General features: G+C 38.8%; 3 protein-coding genes across 5 annotated transcripts; 2 read left to right on the plus strand and 1 right to left on the minus strand.

The window, feature by feature from the left end:
• The first annotated feature begins 526 nt into the window (after nt 1-526).
• Nucleotides 527-12032, plus strand: mrs2 (magnesium transporter MRS2). 3 transcript variants are annotated; one of them, XM_030393980.1, is made up of 12 exons: nt 527-1798; nt 2970-3034; nt 3315-3351; nt 3508-3620; nt 7718-7879; nt 8037-8167; nt 8430-8546; nt 9219-9288; nt 9607-9689; nt 10353-10470; nt 10772-10908; nt 11108-12032. In XM_030393980.1, the coding sequence occupies exons 1-12, from the start codon at nt 1417-1419 to the stop codon at nt 11133-11135; spliced, it is 1443 nt and encodes a 480-aa protein (XP_030249840.1). In that variant the 5' UTR covers nt 527-1416; the 3' UTR covers nt 11136-12032. The 3 variants fall into 3 exon arrangements, with proteins under 3 accessions (XP_030249840.1, XP_030249839.1, XP_030249841.1); XM_030393979.1 differs by having other exon boundaries at nt 533-1798; nt 10772-10885; XM_030393981.1 differs by having other exon boundaries at nt 536-925; nt 10772-10885.
• Nucleotides 1859-7537, minus strand: LOC115567409 (integrin beta-1-like). Its single transcript, XM_030393982.1, has 7 exons — nt 7328-7537; nt 6198-6449; nt 5789-5999; nt 5574-5709; nt 5088-5394; nt 4705-4983; nt 1859-4246 (listed from the first exon to the last, which is right to left on the minus strand). The coding sequence occupies exons 2-7, from the start codon at nt 6446-6448 to the stop codon at nt 4051-4053; spliced, it is 1380 nt and encodes a 459-aa protein (XP_030249842.1). The 5' UTR covers nt 6449; nt 7328-7537; the 3' UTR covers nt 1859-4050.
• Nucleotides 12033-13672: 1640 nt separating the features above from the next.
• Nucleotides 13673-25406, plus strand: LOC115567682 (syndecan-2-like). The gene is made up of 5 exons (XM_030394509.1): nt 13673-13963; nt 20024-20156; nt 21110-21315; nt 21641-21938; nt 22272-25406. Exons 1-5 carry the CDS (start codon nt 13904-13906, stop codon nt 22433-22435), a joined length of 861 nt encoding a protein of 286 aa, XP_030250369.1. The 5' UTR covers nt 13673-13903; the 3' UTR covers nt 22436-25406.
• The last annotated feature ends 894 nt before the right edge of the window (nt 25407-26300 follow it).

The following is a 26300-nucleotide window of genomic DNA, read 5'->3' on the forward strand; positions in this document are numbered from 1 at the left end:
CGCCTTATATGTTTACTATACAGCTGGGCACCAAACTCACGTATGTATCTTTCTAATGCTTTTATGAGTGTTTACAGCTGCCAATGTATCTACTGCTGTTACTGTGATGATAAATGACAGTTAAATGTTGAATCTGTGTCAATAGTAACCAGATCCTGACATGTAAAATCCAAAACGAATATACTCTATATACAGTATTTCTACCGTTGACCTTATGTCAAATCAATCCCTTCATATGTAAGCCATCATTGTCTTTGCATCTTCTTCCTGGTGTCTTAATCTGCCACAGGTATACATTTGGTTACATTTTACTGCAGCAATGTGGAGAAATCTCACCTCAAAATCACCTCCAAAATGAATAAACTCTAAATTATTCTGACCTTTGACCTCTATGTTTGTATGTATATGATTTAGCCCAGAGTTTTCTTCTTCTCCTTCTTCTTCTTCTTCTTCTTCTTCTTCTTTTTCATATTATTATCACAATTTTGACATTTCATAGATAATACTGTTTCAATTAAGATAAGAAAATTGAGAAAAGTAGGACAGACTATTAAAAAAAAAAAACTAAAAAAAAAAACCATTAGCTCCAGAACTACTACTAACACACTTAATTTGACGCACAGTCTCATAATTTAAACTTGCCATGAAAACTTGTATTGAATTTATGTCACGTATAACCTTCATCGTTTTTTCATTTTAAATCTATGCCGAGTTTTGCAGTCCGAGTGATCTTCTCTACTCGAGACGATCTTTGGCAGCCGGTGCTTGTCACCGCGGTGCATTATGGTCCAGTGCAGCGCTCTTGCCTGCTGTCCTCCTGTGTGCTGGCACCCTCCATCATGCTAGCCTGACCAACAACAACCTGTGTTCGGACTGAAAATACAGCCCGATATGTTGACTCAGGACGGTCTGTGGTTAGCGGCAGGTAACTGAACAGTGTCAGCTGCGTCTTCGTTTACTGTCAGGACGAATATTAAACGGATAATGACAACGAGCACAAGCTGTCCCTGATAGCAGCAGCTAAGATAACTAGCACAACATGGAGAGCTGCACAGCAGTCTTGAAAACACTGTAAAGAAAGTTAGTAAACAGCCGAGCTAAGGTGACATATTCCTAGCTGTGTAGTAGAACTGGATAACCAATATTTCCTCATGATTTAACTGTTTTGTACGTGTTTCCTTACCTGCCGTCGCTACTTGAGGATCTGGACTGTCTCCTAGTAAACAAACTGTCAGAAACCTCGAGGATAACGAAGGACCCCTGATGAGATGACCGAAGGATCATACAATCTTTTTATGCCACTAATATATCCCCTGATTTCGTTTTCTATGGAGGCTAAAGGTTGCCTTCCTGCCATGGTATTCTTTGTGATCTCCTTCTTGCAGCAGTGGTGAATATCAGCCTTCCAAATCCAGTATGTCAGTGTGTGTGAAGGCTGTGTGTTGGGGTGGTGTGGAGATGAAGCTACACAGGGTGCTGCTGACAGGCAGTAAGAACTGCACTGGGATGTATCTGCCATTTACCGGGAACTTTTATTTAAAGCGCCTTTTCAGCTCTGTTAGTCCTCTTTTCTCAAGAACAGGTGGCACCCGAGCTGTCATCCTCAGTAGTGCGCGTCCACTACTCTTCACACTGAGGGACATTGTTTCACATGGAAATAGGAAACTTGTATTGTACAGCAGGAACTACAGTGAGTTCTGCTGTCAGACACTGCCTGTGTCTGGATGTCAACCCAGAAGATCTCAGTCTGCTGCGTTGAGGAAGAAGCAACTGCTGCATGGAGGTCCAACATGGCCCGGTGAGAGTGACAGACAGGACAACCATTTATTTTTTCTAGATATTTACAGCAGTTACACGGTTCCCTTTGACAGTCTTTAATTGGTGATGACGAAACAACAATTCGATACATTGGCAGGGTAATATTATCAACCAGTACTGGATTAACACACAGATATATCAGTAATGGCATATGATTCATGTTGATGAGTATCCAGAATGTGTTGAATGTGTATCCAGAGTTGATAGGCACGTTTTTTTTTGTTTTTTTTTTACTATAGTTTGTTGAATGTATAGTTTATCTAACCCTAACCAGACAGAGAGTACTGGCAAGTTTATTCCTGGACAGTAAAACTCCCTCCAATTACATCTCTTAGTCACATGTTTTATGTCTCATTAAAAGGCCGATATGTAAGAATTTCAGTTGAAAAAATACAATACTGAAATTTTAAACAGGATATGAAGAAATCTTTTGTCTTGGAAAGCATGTTTAGCATGTGAACCAGCAAACCCCAGCCCACCCCTGTCCAAATATCCTGCTTTGGAGCGGTGTTAACACTCAAAATCCCCTGGTGTTTTTTGAACTCCCAGTCTGGCTACGTGGCCAATCGAGCCAACCAGCTAATGGAAGCTGGACTTGGCACCAGCTGCCCCCTAGATGTTTTGAGTATGAATTCAACAGGCGGCCAATTCTTACATATTTCAAATTTTTAAGGTAAAAAAAACCCGACAACAGTAATTTAATGTTGATATACCATTCATCCCTGTGATGTCACTCTGTGGCAAAGTTGCATTGTGGGTAATGTAGGTGGCACATTTTGAAAACCTGTCGCTGGTCTACCATTTCACTCCTCTAACACAGTTGGACTCATTATGGACAGTTTTGATAACAAATTATCAAAATTGATAATATATTATAGTATAGAACAATATGTTACATGTTTCTTTATGTTCTGGTCAGATAATGTAACTGTATTCAAGTTGTAACAGATTTTCTGATGGTGAGTATCGAGCCACTAAAATATCTGTTATGGTAACAGTAATTACAGGTCATGTATTTTGATATTTTACTGCTGTTGTAGTCAAAGAAACAAGAGTTAACAAATCCTTTTTGTTCTTTAGTTGCAATGATTCTGCTTTAAGTAGTTTCCTCTACATGTGGTTTGACTTTTCTTTGCCTGTTTTTTTAACAGCGTCCTTCATCCGCCACAGAGTGACAGACGCCACGGTTTCCAGTGTGCCTCCAGTTTTTGTAGTGGTAAGAGATGCACCAAGGTCAGCAACAGGCATTTCAGTGGTCACTAAACAGTAGTAACCACCATTAAATCTCATTCATTTAGTGTACTTAATGGCAAGATGCTTTTAAAGAAACTGATAAAGACTGATTTTACATCTCATGTCAGCTGGATATAATCTGTGTTTCCCACAACAAGTCATGAAATCATCTACCAATCTACTGTTGTTAGTGTTATGTATTAGAATACACTGAAAATTTTGTTTGTTTGTATTAATTACTTTCTTTTTCATTTATTCCACAGATGAAGTTTGACCAGGAGGGAAATGTGACAACATTTGGTAAGTGTTGGGGGAAAACATCATATTCCTTAAGTTGCTTGCCTGTCTTCTTTATTTGAGGGGCTAAATCAAGGTTGTTAATTGAAAGCAGTAAATAAGATATGTGAAATAGGTTCTACTTTGCTCTTCTTACTTGTGTGATTTTTACCCTCACAGAGAAGAAAAAAACAGAGCTGTGTCAGGAGCTCAGTCTTCAGGCCCGAGACCTTCGCTTTCAGCACAGTACCAGCCTCACTGCAAGAAACAACTGCATCATCATACGGATGGAGGTACATTCTCGTTCTCTCTTATTAGCACACTGTGAGAGTAATGAGATATTTTAGCTCCCAACCAAATCTACCTCATCCATGATAACATGAGAACATTTTGTGACCATTACTCTAACCAAATAAAAAAACTTAATAACACAGTTTTTCCTTCATGACCACCAGTATTCTAATAATACTGAATAACTGTTGATTTAAAACCTACTGGTAATCCAGTGCTCATTACAACCCAAACTCAAACCTTAAATCAGAGATATATAGCCTGTTTGTAAAAAAGACATGCCATGCCATGCCCAAGTAATTATTTAATTCACCAATTTCTTACCATAATTTAAACAAATAAGGCTGTAAGATTTAGAACAGAAAAAAACATATTAAAACTGAATTACGACTGAACTAAAGCTCAACACATGAAGCTGATTTTTAGCGAACATTAGTTGAAGGCACATTCTTTAGCCTGTGCCACGGTTGACTGTCCACCAGAGGGCGTGTTGGTGATGGTGTAGTGGAAGAAGCAATAGTCTTCACTGCTCATCATTTTACAGAATCTAGTAGCTTGGTCTGGTTGAGTCAGATCTTGTTTGGTCTCCACCATTGTTACAGTGAGGTGGCCACACGCTTGATCACACCTGATGATGAGTGAGAGAAGATGGTCAATTCAAGAAATATAATATGTGCACTTAGAAATCATATATATGTATTTTTGCTCTGTTATTGATAGAAAAAGTACTGTAGACATTTTATGAAATCTGTGTTAACTGTTAAGTTTGCAAATAAGATGTATGACAAAACAGTAAGTATATGAGTAATGATACTAATAAAGTAGCTGTAAAATCAAAATACCATTAAGTTGGTAATTTCAAGACAGTCCAAAACTTACAAAGAAGGAGGGAGCTTAAAAAAATAGAGTTATTTTTCTTCTTGTTTTTGCTTTGGGAGAGGGTCTTTAGTGATTTAAAGTAATTTCTCCAGAGAGCATGTCATCGGTCATCACCCGACAGCAACACCCTCCCACCTGAGCTCTGTTCTGCAAAATTACATTAAGTGCTCTCGCTTTCTGTAAATGAAATGTGTCAGAAATCCTCACCTGTCCTTCTTTGGTCCTGTCCCAAATGCCCGACACTCCACACATGCCACGTGTTGCTGACATATTCCCACACAACTGGGGCAGTCCTCACAGGTTGGGCCTGCGTACGGTGGCCCACATTTACATGTCCCGCACTGACAGGTCCCTCTGCCGTTACACAGCCTCTGGTTGCTTGCCATGCAGGAAGTAGTTTCCATGGAGCAGCTGCAGTCTTCATCAGTCCAGCCATCATCACAAATGCAGTGTCCACACATGCACCTCCCGTGGCCTCCACATATTCTGGTTGATAAAACATTGCAGTCTTTTAAATACAAATTCTTTAGTTAAATTGAATACAAAGCAGAAAGGAGCGGAAAGTGTTCTCTAAATATCACATCTTATACCTGTTGTTGTAGTACAGACAGTCAAAGTCGCTGCACTCGCAGAATTGTCCGCTGTATCTGTCTTTCGAATTTTCTCGGTTCTGGCACTGACATTGGTTCATTATGCACTCGCCCCTACCACTGCACACAGGGGCATGCGGGCCTGAACGACAGCCGTAATCATTTGATGGAGAAACTGAACCATCGTGCAAGTGGCACTGGAGTCCAAAGTAAGGCTGGGAGCACTCACACTGGCCACACACCAGAGCCCCTTGGCCACTGCAGCTGGGGCTGTTTTCCTCACGGTTTCTCATACAGTTACACTGACCTGAGGAAACACATTGTATTTTATTGACCAGTAAAATAATAAATAAAAAAAATGTCATAATGGAATATGCTGTTTATATGACCTATATCAAATTTGGAAGGATTTGATATTTTGAAAAATAGTGGGATATTAGTGTCAACATCGTAATTTTCTCAGCATGGTTCTGAAGCTGTGCTCACACTCCAAAGTTATCTCTAACTTCACACTCATTGAAAAGCCTCTGGGTGTGATCTGGACAGACCAGGGCCCAGTCCTGTTCTGCATCCGGCTTGAGTCGTCACTCTCACTGGGACACCGGGCAGCCTCGACATCCACCTAGAGAGAGGAGCTTTTATTTTTAATGATCAGTTGTATTTCCTGATATCCTGATCATGTCCATCTTAATTCTGCTGACCTGCACAACCAGGGGGTTTCCATTCATAATGCTACCGAATGTGATGTTGAGTCCTGCTGGCACAGGGCTGGTGTCCATAGTCAGCTCTGTGATGGGCTGGTCTGTAGGCATGGTGATAGTGAGAGGGAAGGATTGGCTCACACCTGGCCTCAAACGCAGGGAGAGCTCCTGGGGCTGGAGGAACAGAGTCTGAGCCTTCCCTTGCTCGGTGCTGCAGGAGTTTATACGCAAGAAGAAGAAGATCTATGCCTTAGAAATCACTGTGGTTTTGAGCAAATTATGACACTAATGTAGCACCAATATCATATTAGTTTGTGGTGATGTGATGCCTGTGCAGCACTCCCCCATGGTGTTTTAAGTTGGTAAGTCAGGTAAATGTCATAGTTGATCTTCAAACCAGGATACCAACCTGCTGTCATTCTTGGCAACCTGCACGTCACCCCGAGGGTTGTACATGTCACCTTTATGGCAGCCTGCTCTCAGCAGCCCCTTCAAGGTGTGACAGCGGATGTTAAATTGAGGGGCTGTGCACCAGGCACACTCAGGGCCAGACTGGATGCACTCGTTACAGGTGGTGGCAGATCTTCGACATGGTTCTCTGGCCCAAATGGGACACAACAGAACCAGCATCAGGGTGAGGCAGATCAGCTTCACAGCCATCCTGCAGTTATAATAGAATAAAGCAATTTTTTTTGTCATTTTGATTAGACAAAGGATGCAGGAACAGTTCTTCATGATAAATGGACAAACCTTTTGTAGGTCAACTTTCTTAAAATAATTTTTTTTTGTTAAATTCTTTTCTTCTATCAGCTGAACTGTGCAGATGAAATGAGTCAGGCAAGATTTAATTTCATCACATTTAAAAGCAATCTTACATTTTGAGATGTGACTTTGCGTTCACTTTGTTAATTTTGGGTTTCATTTACAATTGATGTAAACACTTAAAATCAAACTATATATCTACCCGCCTCTTTCCTGACAAGGGAAGAAGTCATAGAAACTATATCTGTGTTTAAAATTGGAAAGGATCAAAATTTACCATAACAGCTAGAGAGACAAACAAATATACAAACCTTGGCAGAATGGTAATTAACAAGTGACAGATGCAACAAGTAGCATACCATACCTGTTACTGTGCTTATTCTTTTAGTTTCTGTAATAGCATGCTTCATGTTTCACGGTTCTGTAATTGATATGGGGCTGCAACAGCTACTTTGATCGCTGATTATTTTCTAAATGACTCTATGAGTTGTTTGGTCGATGAAATGTCAGAAAGTTGTGCAAAATGTGGATCAGTGTATCCCAAAGCCCAAGGTGGCATCCTCAAATGTCTTGTTTTGTCTACTGTCATAGAGGAGTTAAGAAACCTGTACATATTTACAATAACGAGGCTGGCTTAGAGAATTGCAACAATTGTTTTTCTTTCTCTGATTATTATAAACTGATTATTAGTTCAAAAGCTGATATTTACCCATAACTGTAACAGCTCAAAGGTATTGCAATTCAAAACAAAGAAACATAGCAGTGTTGGTACTTCACCTGAACTTTTGAAAGATTTTCTCCTGCAGCCGAATCTGTCTGTTTTAGCTCGCTGTGACACACTGACAGGCTTCAGTCATATAATGGCTTGGTGTGAATGCTGCCTGAGACCCGAGATGCATGAATCTGATCACTGATCCTGATTGGTGCGTCTGCTTTGGGTATCTAACTGTGACTCTGTGATAGCACGAGTTCACAACAAGAATGTTCATTGGTCTGGCCTCTCACCGCAAATATTTACAGATCAGAGTCAACTATTGGGACTGCTGTCATATGAGTCATAGTTCTGCAAACACAAAAGTTTGAATTAAAATGTTCTGTATTTGCATCTGATATATTTCAGTGTTTTCTATATGTCGCTGTCCCCCCGGTCCCTCTGATTCTCCACAGTCTTTGAAAGCCATCGTGACCCCGGAGCACTTGTCGGTGTTGGATTTCCGTGGTCTTGGATTGGAGCGTTGGTTGGTACTGGACCTGGCCCCTCAGCTAGCATCACACACACACTCTCTGCCCTTTGAGTTCAGAGCACTGGAGGCCATACTGCAGCACAAGGTGATTGATTACAGAAGCTGTGTGTGTCTGTGTATTTAAGCATCTAACACAGATAAAATCTGTCTGTAAATTGAACATGCAGTATGTAAGAATCTGTTCTGAGATAAGGTGAAGTATGTTAGTGCATATATGTATCTCCATGTGTCTGTGTCAACAGGTAAACACTCTACAAGCTCGGCTGAATGATGTAGAACCGTCGATATTGGACACATTGGAATCTCTTGTGGATCCTAAAATCCTTTCTGCAGATAGAAGTAAACTACATATACTACTGCAGAACAGCAAGAGGTAAAGCAACACAACCATATACATTGATACAGCTTGTAAAAGCTCTTATAAGTGAGGGGAGGACAATGCAATGGATATCTGTATTATGGATATAAGGAACTGGGTCAGGGTCTCTGGAACAGGACTAGTTTTAATCAGTCAATCCCTTTAAAATAGTCCCTCACTTTTGATGATGAGGACCAACATGGCTGCATACATTTTCACAATCTGTATAATGTTGAGTCTGTCACCCAGTTCTATTCTTGTTTTTTGTGCCTGGCAGCTTATCCGAATTGGAGACGGATGTCAAAGTTTTTAAGGATTCCTTGCTGAAGATTTTGGACGAGGATGAGATCATTGAAGAACTCTGTCTGACCAAGTGGACCGACCCAAGAGTTTTGTATGTCACATATTCACTTACATGAATGCTAAAAGCAGTTATCTTAAAAGCGTCCCAGTCAGTGGCTGCAATTAAAGATAAGAAAGGACAGGATCGTATTGATATATAAGGTGTTGATGTGTTTCCTCCTTTAAATGTTGTTTTTTCACCCCTTCAGATACTGTTTATCTTCACCATTGTCCTCATTGGATCAGGTTAGGGCTTAGGTTAGGTCAGTCGGGGTCTAAAGGCTAAACAAAGTGGTCTTGTGACCGGAGGGCCGCTGGTTCAATCCCCTGCACCAACAGGATAAATCTTGGTGGGGAGAGTTTGCCCATCCCTCATTACTACCATTGAAGTACCCATGAACAAGGCCTTTAACATCAACTGCTTATTAAACATGGGGATTTTTTAAGATTAATTGTTTAACTGACCAGGGTTGATACTTATTCACAACAAAAATCTCTCCTGTATTTTACCAGTAGGTATTAAAATTGTCCTTTTTGTCCCATTTTGTAATTTTTGTTCTACAGAAATATGCAGTTGTATTTCCCATATTTATATCGAAAGGGAAAAGTTTATGTTAAAATGGTCATGCTGGTACTGAAAGTTTTGGTAACAACCAGGCCTTTCCCAAAACAGCAAATGAACATTTGTCTGTCTGTCTGTCTGTCTGTCTGTCTGTGATTCCAGTGAGGAGAGCAGTTTGGGTATTGACCACGCTGAGGAGATGGAACTGTTATTGGAGAATTACTATATGCAGGTAGGGCTAGCCAAGATTCTGATTTACTGTAAAATCACTTTTCCACTGAATCTGTTGAAGCAGAATTATGGCTGAAGGACATTTTCAAACTGATCTGTACATCAAGACCTAAACGTTCATGTAACATCTTGTTGATCTTTGTGTGAACAATACAACCTTATATTTTATAATTGTGGCGTTGGTGTCCGTCTTTATTTGTTTTTTTCATCATAAAAAGCAGTAAAGCTCAATTCCAAATATCATTTTATAAAATGCAGAGTGAGTGTAGTGTTTAAAGTGTTGAGTGTTCATACAATGACTGTGAACTGGTCCGTACAGGCTGAGGAGCTGGGCAACAAAGCCAGAGAGCTGAGAGGGCTGATAGACGACTCTGAGAGCGTCATCTTCATCAATCTGGACAGGTACATACACACTGATTATAAGATGTACAAATGGAGCTCTCATTTTAAAGTTGAGCATGCAGTCACATTTAATAAACCACATTGTAATTTTTTGGTGAATATTTTTTACTGTTCAGAATGACTTTTACAGGATTTAGTTTGAAGCTGCTCTGATGTAATTGTAGCCTACAATGTGTTTCAAATTTCTTTCTTGTGCTCTGAAGAAAGGATTCAGAGAAAATGTTTAAAGCATCATTCTTCTGTTGTCTCACAACAATAGTCGGGTGTCCATATGATCATTGAAGACACACTGCTGTTATTATTCCTTATTTTCATACTGGTCATTAAATGATCTCTTGCTAATGTACTTTCAATGTAAAAGATGGAAGGACATAACACTCTTCCGTCTTTTTCTGCAAAAATTGATTTAAAACCTCCACACTCTATTTATAGAATAGACTGCTTTGTTCTGTTTTTCTGTGAATGTATCATAAAAAGAATCAAACCTAGTTTTGTTTTTTTGAGCTCTTTCAAATTAAAAAATACATTTACCATGTACCTTTTTTTGGAAATGGTAACAGCAAGAAGATAAATTATGAATGTATTCTTTAAGTCGACATATAAAATACCTTTTGAATCCCATTGACTTGTTGGCTCCACATGTGCTGTTTTTCTTTGTTCTAGCCACCGTAATGTGATGATGCGCCTCAATCTGCAGCTGACGATGGGCTCCTTCTCTCTAACCTTATTTGGTCTGATTGGGGTAGCCTTTGGAATGAATTTGACGTCGTCCTTTGAAGAGGTGAGGCAGCTTTCTTCTTAAGACTCGTATCATGTGATGAGAGTCAAATACGAGGATTTTTGCTTGTCATGATTTTGTGTCAGTGTAAGCCTTTGTGTTTTGGTTTGTCGTCTGATAAAATGCAAAACTTTGGATTGGGATAGTTTCTTAGACATTTTACAGGAAAAAAAAAATTGTATTAAATGAAAACAGAGTTGACACTTTACCAATGTAGTATCAAATGTTTCAATTAATTAACCTTTTGTATGTTATACCCACATACTGTGCATTTATGTGTTTGCCTATTCACGTTTGTCCCCAGGACCCACGTGTTTTCTGGCTGGTAACCGGCTTCATGTTCTTGGGCAGTGGGATGATATGGAGACGACTGCTGTCATTTCTGGGGCGACATCTTGAGCCATCGATACCCTCACTAGTAATACAAACACACACACACACGTACGTTAGCCTCTCACCATTTTGTACAGTGTATTCCTTTTACTATGTCACCTCGCTTAGTAAATATAAATATTTCACCTCTAAATATTGATGTATAAAAGCCATCCTTACCCAATATTACCTTTTTAAATGACAAAACACATGTTATTTGTAATACCAGATCAGTAACTAACTGTCATTCCTCCTGTTTGTGACATAGATCCCTCCAGTTTGGAAGAGGAATCTGAAAACATCAGACGTCAAAGCAGGAGTTCGATGATGTTCGATGATGTTCTACCTCTGCTCAGTAAAATGAGACTATGCAGCTTTAAAACCCTGGACCTCCTGAGATCTCTGCAAAGGCTGGAGAGTTTTATTTTTTAACATACCTCATTGTTTCACCCCCCCTGTGCCTGCAGCAGAGTTTAAGACTGGATCCAAATATCTGGATACTCTGTGTGTGTCTCGATCATTGTACTTCTCATACTGTGTAGGATTTATTCCAGATACTTAGTTGGGTCATATCTTCATGTCTGTGGATAAAACATATGGGCACAGAGTATTGCTCTGTCGTCACTGGTTTTCGAGCAGTGGGTGGATGCATGGGAGAGTTGGAACTGAAATGGATAATGAATGAGTTTACTGCCCACATGCAGTTGAACATCCTCTCATTTCATAGGTGAAAATAGTGGTAGAAGTACTAAATTCTGTTAATTTAATTTAAATGAATGTGAATCAAATTAATGTCTAGAATCTGTTGTTAAGGTTTAAAAAGTATTATTTTCTCTATGATTAATAATTAAAAGCCGCATTTCCAGCCAAATTATCTGAAACTTCTAGTCCCAGGAACTACTTTTCATGGAACTCAAAGGTTCCCTCAATACTCTGAAAAAAGGTTTTATTATCAGAAGATAATCAGTTATTTGATGCAATTGTCAACATAAATGACAACAAGCAAAAGAAAGTATTTTCTGATGAAGCAGTGGCTGAGCTGCATCAGCCACTGTTCCTCATTCTCAAAATAATGTTACACCAGTTTGTTCAGTTTTGTCTTGATATCGTGTGTCACATTGTTGCCATGACTGTCTCAAATTGACATTTGTCCGAGAAATAAAGGGTCAACACATGATAAACTTTAGGAAGTATGACTGCAAGCTGACCTTTTCTGACTTCTGTTTGCAACTGGTCAAAGCCAAACTATTTGAAAGAACTGCCTTAAAGGAACTGTGTATTTTCCCAAGTCCGTCATATTTTGATTGTTGCAACTCTGTTATATTTAATACTACAAATAATGTCAGTGTTCGTAGAATTTATCATGTTTGTTTTTTTGAGCTACATTGAATTACAGTAGATGTCAAAACACACTTTTTACAGTGTCAAGCAAATACTAATACTACTCCATCCACTAGCAAGTTAACGAGATAAAAACTAAATAAACATAGTCACTGTAGTGTGATAGAATAACTAGAGCATAACCAGCAATGGATTTTCAGATGCTAGATCATCCGTGTTTAATAGTATTTGTCTCTTGTGCGATGTGGACTTTTTGAATAAGTCTTGCTGAGTCAAATTTAGCTTTAAACATCACAAGCAATTAATAAAGATGGCCTAAGTGGTTTGACTTAAACTAATAGTAGATGTTGAATAAAACAGCAGAGAAAATTCACATTTTCTTCACATGTGAATTTTGATGGATATGGAATATTTAACCCTCCAATAGTTTTTAACAGAAAAACTTTTTTTTATTGTAAATGATTTTGGTACAAAGAAATGTCATAACCATTCTTATGCACAAGAGGGAGTCATATCTACAGTTTGAAGTTCAGATAGGGGATGCTTCACACTTAAGTGCCAGCACACCCTGGTCCGTCCCTTATCTCAGCTATAAGTCTGGCACATTATGAACAGTATGAGGTATTAAAAAAATATGTTGAATTGTATTTATTTGAAAAATATTTCTTAATAAAAATATTATTTTGTTATACGACAGAGCTATAAAACACTGCTCTTTATAGGCCATTAGCAGCCAGTGCTCAAAAGATACTCACTCACTCTTTCTTCAGTGCTTAAAGAACCTAAATGATCTTTTTCAGAGAAAAGGCCTAACTTCTCGCATTGCAGTAGAGCCTTGTTAGTTGTTCTTTCCCCACCACAGAGGTGTCCATAATGTAGTATGTCGAGGCACAAAAATGAGAATCAGCACTGTCATTTTATTCGCATATATATACTCACAATCTTCATTAGTCCAACACTTGATTGGCATGCCCTAACATCCCACTGTGTTTCAGCTACTCACCAGCCTACAATTATTACCAAAAAAGCTATTCTAAGTGGGTAGTATGTTAGCCCATGGGAGACTTTATTAAAATAATACTGTAAACTTGAAAATTCCAAAATGTAATTTCAAAATAGCATTATAGTTTTCCACAAATATGTGTTTATTTAAAACACCAATGATCAATTCTGCATTTGCATTTTCACATACTTGTTTGGCTGTTCATAAGAAGAACATTTTACCAAAAAATAACCTGTTTCAAGAAGTTTGATTAAGATAGTTGACTTTTAGAAGTGGATGTAAGCAGTGTGAATAAATGACTCTGAAAAACGTTTCCATCCATTAAATAGGCTTCATTTTCCCCCTCACACTCCTTAAAAGTCCGTATTTATTTCCCTTCACACACGTCTGCCCGTGTGTCCATGGAAACGACGGGAACGCCCCCGGCCATGTGAGCCTACCGTCTTGAATGAACGTCACGCCGTGCTGACGTCACCGCGGAGCCACGCTGCACTGCCAGTCCAAACAACTTTTCCAGAGGAACTCCACATCACAACGCCACCGGGAGCCGACCGTCGAAGTGCCGAGATTTAACAAAAGTAGTCCGAAAACAACAGCGAAAAACGCGTCGAGGAATACTCGGAACGGCCTTATTAAGCCTTTGAGTGTGTAGAATTTAGTTTGTTTTTTCTCTTTACATATTTTTTTTGTAACTGCCGTTTTTCTCCTCTGGAAGTTAAGATGAGGAATCTACGGTTGTTGTTCCTCGTCGGGCTGGCGACTGGGTTTATCAGTGAAAAAGTAAGTAACCTTAATTGCTGTTTAATGTTAAATATTGAATTAACGTCGCTATGTGAAGCCTTCATTTTAGTTCGACTCGATAGTATTGGCTTTCTGTCCTGGTAATCCTAGAAAAAGGCACTAATTCGCCGTCAAGATACGTTTAGAAAATGCAACCTTCCATAACGTTTGGTTTTGTTCAGTTGACCGTTCTGTCTGTTTGTGCCCCGCATAAATCAATGGAGAAATGTTTTAAATGTCTTTAACGTGATGTTAAGCAGCATTAATTCGTTCATTTCTCTCGCATACCTTAATTGGTCCACCTGGTCGTCTTATGCAAAGTGTGGACAGAAAATGAAAACAGGAGAAGCAGTAGTTGGTTTTTTTTAAGCATAATTAAATGTTATCTTCCAGGAACCAACAGTATTTACATAAGAGATACGTTATTGTGCGGACTAGTGCTGATTTACTGATATTCACCCACAGTCAAGCCAAGTTCAGGCGTCCAGTTGGTGTCAAGTTCACACAGGGCCAAAGTCTGTTCAGCCTCTGGATCACAACTTTGACATTTAAACCCAAACCTCCGGACCTGGCCCGGATTTCTCTCCCACACGGGGCTTGGGTCAAGTTTTAGAATGTCATTATTTGCTAAATTAAATTTTGTAAGAGAAGGTAATGAATATTTAACTAGTTTTGAAAAATAAATTAAAAAAAACACACACATACCAAGAATGTCAAAATCTTTCTGCCTGACCCGACAAGTCACAAATTAGACTAATTTCTTTCTGTATTTCCCCTTCCCTGCCCGCCTGCCTGCCTGCCTGCGTGTGTGTGTGTGTTTGTTGTAAAGCTGGAAAACACCTGGAAATGACAGGCCAAAGCTGAGCTCTGTACATTGTCACAAGTGCAAAAATATCCCAGTTGGATGATTTATTGACTGTAAAAGTCCCAAATGCTAGGCCAGGGAACGTAGCCACCTCTCCAGAAATGCATGATATGTATGATTTATGGGCTGTATATTGTGAAAGGGAGAGAGCTGAAATCCGAGCCCTGACTGTTGGATACATGTAGCTGGAACAGGCAGTAAACATTGGCTAAATATTGAAAGAGCCGTGGAGATGAAGAGGAAATGAATACAGTTTAATGTGATTTATTCCCCTCTAAAGGCCACATGAGTTTTAATCTGAGAACATAGTGTTTTATAAACAAAAAATAACTTTTTAGCTGCTAAATTTGTACTTTTGTCATCATTACTCTGTGTCATACTCTGTTCCACACATCCACTGATTCCCCTTTACTTCATACCACTAATACACAGACTCTAGTCCTAAATTGCTGGGCGTGATGGGTTACGGCGTATATTCAAACTGTCTCTTTTTCTGAGTGTGGCTGTTGAATTACTGGTTAGTCAGTCGGTGATGTTGCATCCATCTCAAAGATGAATGTTGAAGCTAGCTCTCTGCCTGTGACACTTTGTGAGCCGGTAGTGGTGTCATTTTCTGGATGGATGACTCACAGTGAGTCCCGCTGGGCTAGTCCAGACAGGCATGTAACTGCGTGGGATGCACGCAGTTTTCAAGAGTAGGCAGGTGGAAGAGTGTGACCCCGGGGCTCATTGTCATTTAAATGATTACTGTGATAGTGCTCCTGATTTTAACACATGACCAACAGGATCAAATCACAGTAAAAGATAAATGATAATCCATGATAGGGGTTGACACCTCCAGCTGTGAAGGATTGGTATACAGTGTGGTCTACCTCAAGTTTCATGTGCTCCCAGTTTAACAGTAGCTTGGTATTAGTCACAGCATATTAGTCACAACATAGTTTTCAACATGTAGGCACGACTGTACACATCCTGTCTGACAGCATCTGATTGGCTTCTGGACTGTTTCTGTGATATGCTTATGTGACTTATTTGTATGTCTACTCTCAATCTCAGCGTGTCCTTGAGGGATTTTCACACCACTGTCACCAGACCTGAATGAGTCGTAAAACCAGAGCTTTTTACTGTGGGAAATACCAGTGAGGTTTTCACCACATACTGCTGATAAGGGGACTCTCTTGGCTCCACCACAGAGCTTTTAATGTTACACGTCTCTTAACTAATGAAAATCGTATCTTTTGCCAAATCACTTGGACTAGGGTCTTTAATCTGAGGTCAGCAGATTCAAATTACTGTGATATCTCAATATCCTCTGTGGATGAGACAAAAGTAGATATTGTGTCACTCTCTGTCTGTTAGTTTTGCTCTCAGAAATTTGGAAACATTGTTTAAACCAATGTCTTTCTCTGTTCAGACCTACAGAGTGGGTAACAAAAATGTAAAATATATTATTTACCCTGAATAGTCTCCTGTGTCTTTTATCGTCAAATAATCTTGCTGTTGTGAAGCCTTTGGAGACTATAACTCCTTTTAAACAACTGAACAGATACATTTGACATTGAGGGGTCAGACATTTTATGAGTTGTAGCCTTGGTCAAACATACACCCCCTCAAACACAGCGTTGTATGGCTGCTCTCTAGATGGTGATGACAGCTCTGCTGTGTACTTTTGGCTGTTGCACAACCTCACTCTTGGCCCGGCTGCTCCCTCATTATCACTGACTTCCAGCTCATTGTGGAAATATTTGACCGTAATAACTTTTAATCCAGCGACACAAAAAATATGGATTTGTTGATTATCAGATGTAATAATTTTCTCATACAGCTTCTTTATTGCATGTCTCTAATGTTTTATCATTGGAACCAGACTGTTTCCAGAAAACTGTCTTCACTTGGACAACGCACCAGGATACCAGATGGTTATATACGTTCTGTGTGTATGTGTATGTGTGCTATGTACATATATATGTTTTCCAGATGTGTGTAAACTCAGAGTGACTCAGTCAAGCCTTTCAGTAATGCATAACTTCTTCCCAGCAAGGGGGACTGACAGAGAAAGTTAGAGCTGATTTTTATTTTACCCTTGTGTTTCATTTTGGATGTTTCGTTGCTTGAACATGTGTTTGGGGACAGTTGAATTGAAACATAGTCGATAAGTCAGTCAGTAAATCAACAGAAAATGATATTTTGTGCAGTTGTCTGTGTTTCTCAGATTCTGAAATTTAAGGACCTTATTCTGTTATTTTTACTGTAAGCTGAATGTGTTTGAGTTCATAGGGATATAACAAGATATTTCAAGCTCACTTTGAGCTTGCGATTGGTATTTTCACCATTTTATTTTATTACCTAAATGTCTAATGAAATAGAATCAGTAGATTGATCAATAATGAATATAACTGTTTGCTGCAGCCCTTACTCATATCACAGTGGGGTTATATAATAATGAAATTAAATTCAACATGAGCATTTATGGACTTTTTATCCAATTATTTGAAAATTATTCATTATAGTTTGGCATACATCTGCCACGTTGTCATGTTTCTTGTTATTAGAACATGTCCTTATTAATTGAGTTAATTAAGACTGTTGTGTTTGACAGTCCGTCAGTTCAGCAGCACCTGAGCTCACAGTAAGACAAGTTGTTGTGGCCTTTTTAAAGGGAAAAACAATTGATTTTCCAGTATGTACATTGTATAGCTTCTTCACTGGGACACCTCTATCAGTGTAGTCATGAGCATGAGTTGCTCTATGAGCTATCAAAGACAGCAGACAACGAAGTCCAATGTTGTCCAACCTGGAGCTGTGATATTGGTAAAGACAGTTCTCAGCTTAAACTCTATTTGCCCGTCCACACAAAAAGGATTAGACAGTGTTTTAGCAAAACATATGGTGAATGCATCATATGTATGCCTGAAGCAGCAGTTCCAGTTTAGTGCGAGCGTGTCGATTTGCTTAGTTTTGACAAGCACAGCATCTGCTTTTGTAATCCCTGGTTGAAGACGGCAAGAATGTGAGAGCCTTGTCTGCTATTTTAGTCAGCCCTGGCATTCTAAGACTCTGGTGTCTTTTGAAAATTGATGTTAATGCTTTTCAATTTGGCCTTTATCACCTCAGTGTGAACACAACATCTGGTTTGTCTCATGATGGGTTTTCTCATGTTACATCTCAGTTGGATCAAATAAAAATCAGGTATCTCAGAAGTCACAAAGGAAATTGAACTGGAAAGTCTGCCTTTGTCTGTTGTAGTTAAGTAAGTAAGTAAGTAAGTACCCTTTTCATGTTGCTGAGGGTGGGTGATATGAAGATGTTAGATTGAAGGTGCCCATGGTGTCCTTTTCAGGCAAATGATAGAGATTGTGGTAATTTTTGTCTTACTTCTGTTTCCAAACTTTACGTAACCTCATCGATAAGCAATGAAGGCTTTGTGAACGAACCATAAAGTTATGTAGCCACCTAGGATTGATTCACTGATATGACCGATTACATCATGCAGCTCCTCCTTGGGTGACGTGTTGTGAACAATGCAACATTAGTTATAGTTAGAAACATGGCAGACAAGTAGCATGTAATTTCTGCCATGACGGCTAGCCATTCTGGTGAAATAAGATAACCAGACTCGCATCAGATTCTGCTCTGATCAGAAAAAGAAGAGACTGAACCAGAGTTACTAGTAAGTGCTGAATTTAGTGAGAGGTTGACCTGAATTTCAACGCAGACACAACATTAGTTTGCTGATGCTCGCTAGCTTTTGCCACATGAAGACTACAGTAAAGTAATCTAGCTGTATGGGATGAATAAACAATGGCTCCAGGTATAGGACTAAACACAAATAATCAAACTCGCTTTGCTGGTAGTGAACACAGGGTTATACAACTGCCATCGCTGAAAAAAATCTGACATGACTGAGGCAAATGTTCAGATATGAAGTAACATTTAAATGTTACGCCATTCCATGAGTAAGCATGAGGATTTCTTTGGGTTTAAACCGTTGAAAACGCCACCAACCAAATTTTGTTTGTATGTCTTCTTAGAATTAAGCAATTCTCATTAAAATGTGAGAGTGTTCAGCTGCATTAGCATGCAGTTTTAGTATTTACCATCAGCATAACTCGGGTTTTGTTTGTTGCTTTTTGATGACACTTTTGCCTAAATGACCACATTTATACCTCCAAAGAGGCTAGTATTGGCATGAGAAGGCTGATTTGTCAAAAACAGATTCATTTCTTTCTTCACTCAAGTTTGAATAATCATTGCACAGAAAATTTGAGCAGTACACCTCCCCACACATCTTCTCCAGTGTCACCAGCACCTGTTTAACAGAAACATACACTACTGTCCCTGTCTCTCTCCTTCCCTTCCTTTCTCCTTTCTCCCTCCTTTCTCTCTCACCACCTGTGTTAGTGGAAGCATAGTATACATACCAGACATACTTAAGGTCTCAATGGGCCATATTCATCCGTGTGTGTATGTCGCTGTCTTACTACCAACATCTGCTGAGCCTTTTCTCATTTTTGTGTTTTAGACTCATTATCAGGTTGCTTTCTACGTTTCATGTGTTTTTTAAAGTCTGCCTGAGCAGTTTTTTCACACTGTTATAGCTTATTTTATTCTGCTTCAGACAGAGGCAGTCATATTCAAACCAGCCAAGCTAGTACCTCATCTCTTTGGCCTGGTTTCTTTTCTCAGACTAAGATTCAGATGATGAGACAAGCAGGGTTTTGGTTTTCATCACACTCCCTTGTGTGGTGTTTGAGTAAGTGGGAGGTTTCCTGAGCTAAATCTTACATATGAAACAGGTTTTGACTTTTTCCGTGTGTGTGTGTCCACTTGTCTTTGAAGCTGCTCTATCTGTCCCTCCTCCTCATAAACACACTTATGCTTTCTGGGTCTGTTTAACATCACAAATGACTGCCACAGCAAAAGCAATGAACACAAAACCAGCATCCATCTACTGAACAGGCTACAGTATGGATACAATACCCACTGTGGTTTAACTTGCATACGCCAGTGAACACTCTGGCATATTTGGCCAGTGTCTTTCTCCTAAACTGTAGAGAAGTTCACATGTTTTTGATTAGCGGAAGGAATTCTTCTAGTGTGAATAAAAGAGATATATGTGTCTCCCTTTCTGTCTTTGTTTGTGTTTATCTCCTGCTCTATTAGTAATATTTATAATTTTGTCCTTTCTTTTTCAGCTCTTCGTCTCCTCCCAGTCACCCTTCTCCCCGACAGATGACCTTTACATTGAAGGCCGAACATCAGGGGATGTCCCTATAGATGATGAAGATGGTGAAGATGGCGGCTCAGGCTCTGGATCTGGAGACTACGGTTAGGAGACCACCATCTTGATTATGTTTACAACTTCACAATTTCTTTGTTTTAGATCTTTTAGAAATTTACCAATAAACAAATACATTGTGATTTTTGTTAAGTAGTATTAACTGAAAATTATAATAATTCTTGCAAAACCTGACTCAAAAAAATTGAGACGCCGCGTAAAGCAGTTTGTTCACAACTGATTGTCCTTTTTTTTATGACTTTAACAGTCCTTACTGGCAGTTAGTTTTACAATTCTTTCTTCGTCTCTGGGCATGTTTCCTTCTCTGTTATCTATCCACAGAGTTAAACATGTCAGACAAATGAGCAATACACAAACTGTAGACACGCATGTCTGTATGTTCAGACCCAGAAGCACTCACTCACGGTGCACCAGATGTTTGTCCTGAGGTGATGTCGAGTTAGGCAGGTGAGGTTTTATTGCAAGCGCGCAGATGTCAAATTGCTCTCTGCTTTTATTGTCAGTGATTCACTTTTATGCCCACAGTGAGTAATGTGCAGTAACATTCAGTGGGATCACAATATAAGAGGAAATGAGGTTTGGTAAAATTGATTATGCTATAAAACTCACAGATTGCCTTCCTCCTGCACATTAAATGTGGTAAGTTATCAACCTTAGGAATGCATTTTAAACGTGTATCACTGTGATACAAAAAAGATGTATCTCCAAATATCAACTTTTCAGCTGAGAAAAGGGGTTTGTGATAATTCATTGTCAGATAAACCTATGAAGTTTTGTATTTGATACTTTATTATCCTTATGAAGAAAGAAGTTTCTCAACTCATTAATATTTAATACTTCAGTTTATCTAAAAGAAAAAAAAAAAAATCAAAGTCAACAAAATGGATATACATGGTTTTCTTTGGACTGCACCAACTTGGTGCCAAACGTCTGGCCTGGAATCAACCATTGTGCTTTGTGTTGATTGTTTCCTCCCTCTCAGCTTTCAATGACTTGTCAGAGCACGAGGAGAGACTCATGAGGTTCCTCAACTTGTCCAGGACCACTGTCTCCAAAGAAATGGTTCCAAGTCAACCACAGCCAACAGCAGACTCTCCTCACAACCCACCAACCACAGCAGCAGACAGCCAGGATCCAACAACCACAGTGAAGGACACAGTGAACACTCAGGATAGTAGGAACAAAGAGGTAGAATACTGCTTTTACTTTGATACAAATGTTTTATCTCAAAGTTAGATCATTTTCTCAACTTTCCCAAGATAAATTTAGACTTATAGATGGTGTAATGATATATTCATGGAATGTCTGGGTATGATCTCCAGACTTATATCCAATTACCCTGGTGATTTTCCTACCTCAAAGCCCTCACAAGAATACAGCCATTATGTACGTTTTGACTTATGGTGAGGTGAGAGTTGTTATGAAGTTGGACTGCTTAGAAATATTTCATTTCCGCAACATACATGTACAATTTCAAAAACTAAGAGTTTAACTAATGTATATATTTCTCCAGGTGGCAGATGTTGACCCAACAGATGACTGGTTTACACAGAGCACCACCATCATGCCTCCCAGTGAAACCACAGCTTCCAAATTCGGCATAGACATCAGCATAACCAAAGAAACAGACGAGGACAACAGTCTGGACAGGTGGGACGCCTCGACACCCAAAATCGGTGGAGATGAACTCTCTGAAGAGGATAAAAATGACATTCTGGCCATCGATGGCAGAGGCAGCAGAATGTATGAGATTGAACGTCCCGAAGAGGTGACCTCAGAGAACTTGTGGGAGAGAACAGAAGTGCTGGCAGGTAAGGACAGATTTCCACCAGGCTTTACTGCATCTTTATTGTGCACCCATGTCTGGTTTGGTGAAGTAATTCACTGATTATCTGAAGACTAATCTGATGAAGGTTTTTGTGTTGTAAAATTTGCAAGTAGGTTATTTTCTGTGAATGTGTTTGAGACTTAATGTAGCAAAATATTCTTATTGCTAAAAATCAACTTATCTGATCTAACTTGTTTAGAATTTACTTTACATTTCATGACATTCAGTTCAGAGCCAAATAATGTAAAACATTTGGAGCAACTTTGGGAAACTGTCAAAAAACATTTAATGTGATGCTTCCTTATGCCCTCTCCAGCGGTGATAGCATGTGGAGTGGTTGGATTCCTCTGTGCTGTTTTCCTCCTCCTCCTCCTCGCTTACCGCATGAAGAAGAAGGATGAAGGTAGCTATGATCTAGGAGACACCAAACTTTCTTCAACACAGTATCAGAAAGCACCTACCAAGGAGTTCTACGCCTGAACAGACCAATAAGGACTTCAGATGGCATCTGTCTCCTCCCAATCAGGACTGAGAATGGATCTATAAAAAACTTGAGATGATTCCTCTTTGAGTTTGAAGTCAAGCACCTCTTTTCCTGCAGTGCTCCTTCCAGTTTTTTTCTTTCATCCTTTTCTCTGCTGCTCTGTCAGATCTCTATATATGTTCAGTGTTTGTGAAGAGGAGGTCATAAGAGAACAAAATACATTTGTATCATTCCATAACAGGGAGGGGGTTAAACATTAAATACACATCCTAAATTTCAAGAAAGGGATGGCTCACTACTGAAATGGTGAAAAAGTACATTGTGCCTTTAGATCCACATTACTTCTCTAAGCTGAACCTCACAAGGCTGGACTTTGTTCTGCTTTAAAGACAAAATCGATTGTTCTGTTTAGCAGAGCCACTGCCCGAGGTTACCCAGCTCAGCCTAACAACATCAAGGAAGAAACATACAGTATGAATAGCCTTAACGCATTTTAAATGCTGCAATTAGAAACAGTACCACTTTTGGGATTAGTTTTACAAAAGGCCAAAAATTGTAACTCTTGTGTTTTTGACGTCAAATGTGCTTTGTTTCATTGTTACATTTCATTTTCTGTATGCTTTCTTTGCTGAATTGAAGATATTTTGTTTTTTGAGGAATGAATATGTTTTTTGTTTTTTTTTCATTTGCTGTCCAGTATTGCTATGAGAGATATTGTTACTCTGCAGGTACATATTTTTGTTGTTTTTTTTTTTCATGGATATTTGACACCTATCGAATTGACCAAATATAAATGTGCTTTATTTGTCTATTGGAAAATTATGTTTAGCAACGTTTTTAAATGTGATAGATTATATTTCCATAAGCCATTTTTTAAAAGAGATTTTCATTCTTTTCATTGTATTCACACATTGGTAGCCTTGAATAGGAATAGGTAAAAGTCCCTCTACCTTGCATCTGTCCAACATTAGTCATATTTTCAGGACTATTTTATTTGGTGACTGAGTGTAGCAGTCACATGGACAGGATTGCTAAGGTAGAGCCAAAGCTAATGACTATAATTCAGAAACTGTGGAAGTGACCAACGTTTTCTGATGACAGCCAAAGCACATTCCTTTTGGACTGTCAGCTGCATGCAGCTCCAATAGCAGGTTTCAACTTAAAGGGACAGTGACAGCATTTAGTGTTTCTTATAGTTCATAGAGTCTGGGCTTATTAACTTAAAATAAAAAATGCAATCAATAATGTTAATAATAGATGACTGTGATGTAATGATGATAAGGCAATGTGACTGACTGGATTGTCCCTTATCAGGAATTTATTCAGTTTTTTACAAGTTCTCTTTAATTGGTTAAAGTTCTATTCTGATTGAAAGTATGTCAGGTTTAAACATTATGGTTCTTTACCTCAACCAAACAACCAAAGAAGCTGATGAAGCTTTAAAGAACATATAAAGCTTCAGTAAGGAGATGGTTGACAGCAACGACACATGGGTGGTATGCCCTTTTGATAGCACACTATTTTTTATTGTATATAGCATGTTTGATATATATATATATATCTATATATTAGTGGAAATACTGGGGATAGTATTGTATAGTATAGTCCAGCTGCCTATTATGCGTCAAAGAACAGTACTTTTCATATCAGCCTCGTATTGAAATATCTTGAAGCAGCTCTGTTGAGCACCTTAAAATCTTTATAAAAAGGTCAAGCCCAGTTTTTTAACCCAAAAAATACGTATAGTGGCTGATACGTACAGAGAGGTTGTGCTATGAGTAGAACCACTCTCTGCACACAAATTCTCATTGAAATTGGTTTCACATTGTTTTATTTGTGGTTGAAAATGGTTATTTCCGTTTGTTTTTTAAATTACTATGCGTCTACGGCCACTGTCCCTACATGTTGCAAGTTTTGTAGCAGCTGTTTTTGTGTCTATCAGCAGTATAACTTCCTTCATGAAGCAATGTATCATCAGTGAAAGTTAGCATGCCTAGCGACATTTATCTTTGTCTTTTAGTCGAGGCTACATAGTAGTGTTTACATGATATAATTTCCTTTGCCGCTATAGAAGTTTTATTTTTATCTGAATGCGAACTACCTATTCACTGTGGCTGGAATAAACAGGACGATCTTATCACTAACCCACTGTGACTTACTGTTGATAACGTGAAATTTTATCAGGCACTTGTATCCTCAGTGCCTCAGAAAGCAGTTTCTACATTCATTTACAGTGTTCTAACAGGATTAGTGTTGTGCTTCGGCCTTGGAGCTGTGCAGAACCACAACTGTTAAAGTTGTGGACAAAATCTGACTTTTCTGTGTCCAACCAAAATGTCAGACATAAATCATTACCCACAGAGGGTTAAGACAACGGGTTAGCACTTGCTGGCAATGCAACAGGTAATGACACACAATAACCTTTCTCTTTTAAGATCTCTGTAAGGTTATACAGTATGTTGATGATACTATAATTTATGTGTATTAATTTATACTTGCTTTTACTATAATCCAGGTTGATATGTCAGTGATAAATCGGTATTATAAAGTATTTACTCATGACTCATGGTTGAAGCCTCTTTGTGCCTACTGCTCAGTTTGTTGTATATTTATGTTTTTAGTGTATCTGACGAGCCTTGGTTCAATTCATTTTCAATTTGATTGTCAAGTTGTCCAGCTTTAAAATACCTTTTTCATATGAATGCATTTAATTAATGATTCAAGTAGAGGAATATGTTTTTTGTAAATATACTAAGATTTAATTTTAATTGAAGTTGAATATGAATTGACTGAAGCCTTGATTTTGATAAATAAACACACAATGGAGGGGACCAACCAAAAATCTACATAGAGACAAAATGATGACATAAGCCCACAAGGTGGCTATCAGAGAACTGTGTTGCTGAAATGGTGTATCTTATGAGGTTCACTACTGAATAAAAGTATGGCTTTAATACAATTCTAAAACTGGCTGTTTATCTTTTGTTGGTCTTTGGAATACATCTAAAAAGCATGTGTGCTAATGTTTAATCACATTGCCCTTTTATTGTCCCTTTCCCCTTTCATTTCCTCTTTCTATCTATCTTTCTGGCAATTATTTTTATGTTTACGCACAGTATCTTTGGAAGCTTGTGTTTTGTTGTCAGTTTTATGTATTCGCTATGTAAAAAAGGCAAAACCAAGACTCAATTCTGTAGCAAGTCCACCCATTCTACAGAAATTTGGTGTCAATAGATGAAAGCTCTGATTGGTTGTTTGGAGTTTGCTTTTGTTTATGACCTATTAAATTTGCTTACACTGAAAGATCAGATGCAGGTAAAGCTCTGAGCTGTTCTGTTACGCTGTGCTTTTTGCACGGCAGCACAGAAAAACATTTCCTCCCAGTCTCAAGAAACATCCTCTTACAAATGTAGGTGCCAAAGAAAAAGAAAAACATTTTCAAACCACTGTGTGAAACCAAGCCAGCAGCATGTGAATACAGCCAAATGGTCAGATGTTTTCCCAAACCTGATGGAGCAGAGATAAAAAACACAAATGGTTGAGGAGGCAGTGGGGGGAAAAAAGGCTGCAAGACACTGAATGCCTCAAATCATTATGTAAAAAGCAAACGGACGAAAGTAAACAAAGTTAAACTCCAGTATATAAATTCATGATATAGCACAGAAACAACACTAGACACTAGACTGTAAGACAAGCATGAGTAAATATTTGCCCCTTCTCACAGGGTGGGACATTTTCAGTGATTGCCAATGACTGCAGAGGAACGCAGATCATTTGTGGTAAAAAGGGATGGGGGTATAAACCACAGATTGGGACGTGGGTAGAGACATGTTTTCTACAGTGTGGATACAATACATTCCT

The sequence above is a fragment of the Sparus aurata genome, chromosome 17 (genome assembly GCF_900880675.1).
Source record: "Sparus aurata chromosome 17, fSpaAur1.1, whole genome shotgun sequence".
Classification (NCBI taxonomy): Eukaryota; Metazoa; Chordata; class Actinopteri; order Spariformes; family Sparidae; genus Sparus; species Sparus aurata.

What these genes read in the sequence shown, in the direction of transcription:
- mrs2 (XM_030393979.1), top strand. Translation starts at nt 1,417, where the DNA reads ATGTCAGTGTGTGTGAAGGCTGTGTGTTGGGGTGGTGTGGAGATGAAG. An exon ending in TGGAGAATTACTATATGCAG is followed by an intron (nt 9,289 to 9,606) that starts GTAGGGCTAGCC and finishes TGGTCCGTACAG; the next exon opens with GCTGAGGAGCTGGGCAACAA. An exon ending in AGCCATCGATACCCTCACTA is followed by an intron (nt 10,886 to 11,107) that starts GTAATACAAACA and finishes TTTGTGACATAG; the next exon opens with ATCCCTCCAGTTTGGAAGAG.
- LOC115567409 (XM_030393982.1), bottom strand. Translation starts at nt 6,448, where the DNA reads ATGGCTGTGAAGCTGATCTGCCTCACCCTGATGCTGGTTCTGTTGTGT. An exon ending in GAAACCCCCTGGTTGTGCAG is followed by an intron (nt 5,710 to 5,788) that starts GTCAGCAGAATT and finishes TCCTCTCTCTAG; the next exon opens with GTGGATGTCGAGGCTGCCCG. An exon ending in ACAGGACCAAAGAAGGACAG is followed by an intron (nt 4,247 to 4,704) that starts GTGAGGATTTCT and finishes ACTCATCATCAG; the next exon opens with GTGTGATCAAGCGTGTGGCC.
- LOC115567682 (XM_030394509.1), top strand. Translation starts at nt 13,904, where the DNA reads ATGAGGAATCTACGGTTGTTGTTCCTCGTCGGGCTGGCGACTGGGTTT. An exon ending in CTCTGGATCTGGAGACTACG is followed by an intron (nt 20,157 to 21,109) that starts GTTAGGAGACCA and finishes CCTCCCTCTCAG; the next exon opens with CTTTCAATGACTTGTCAGAG. An exon ending in AGGATAGTAGGAACAAAGAG is followed by an intron (nt 21,316 to 21,640) that starts GTAGAATACTGC and finishes ATATTTCTCCAG; the next exon opens with GTGGCAGATGTTGACCCAAC.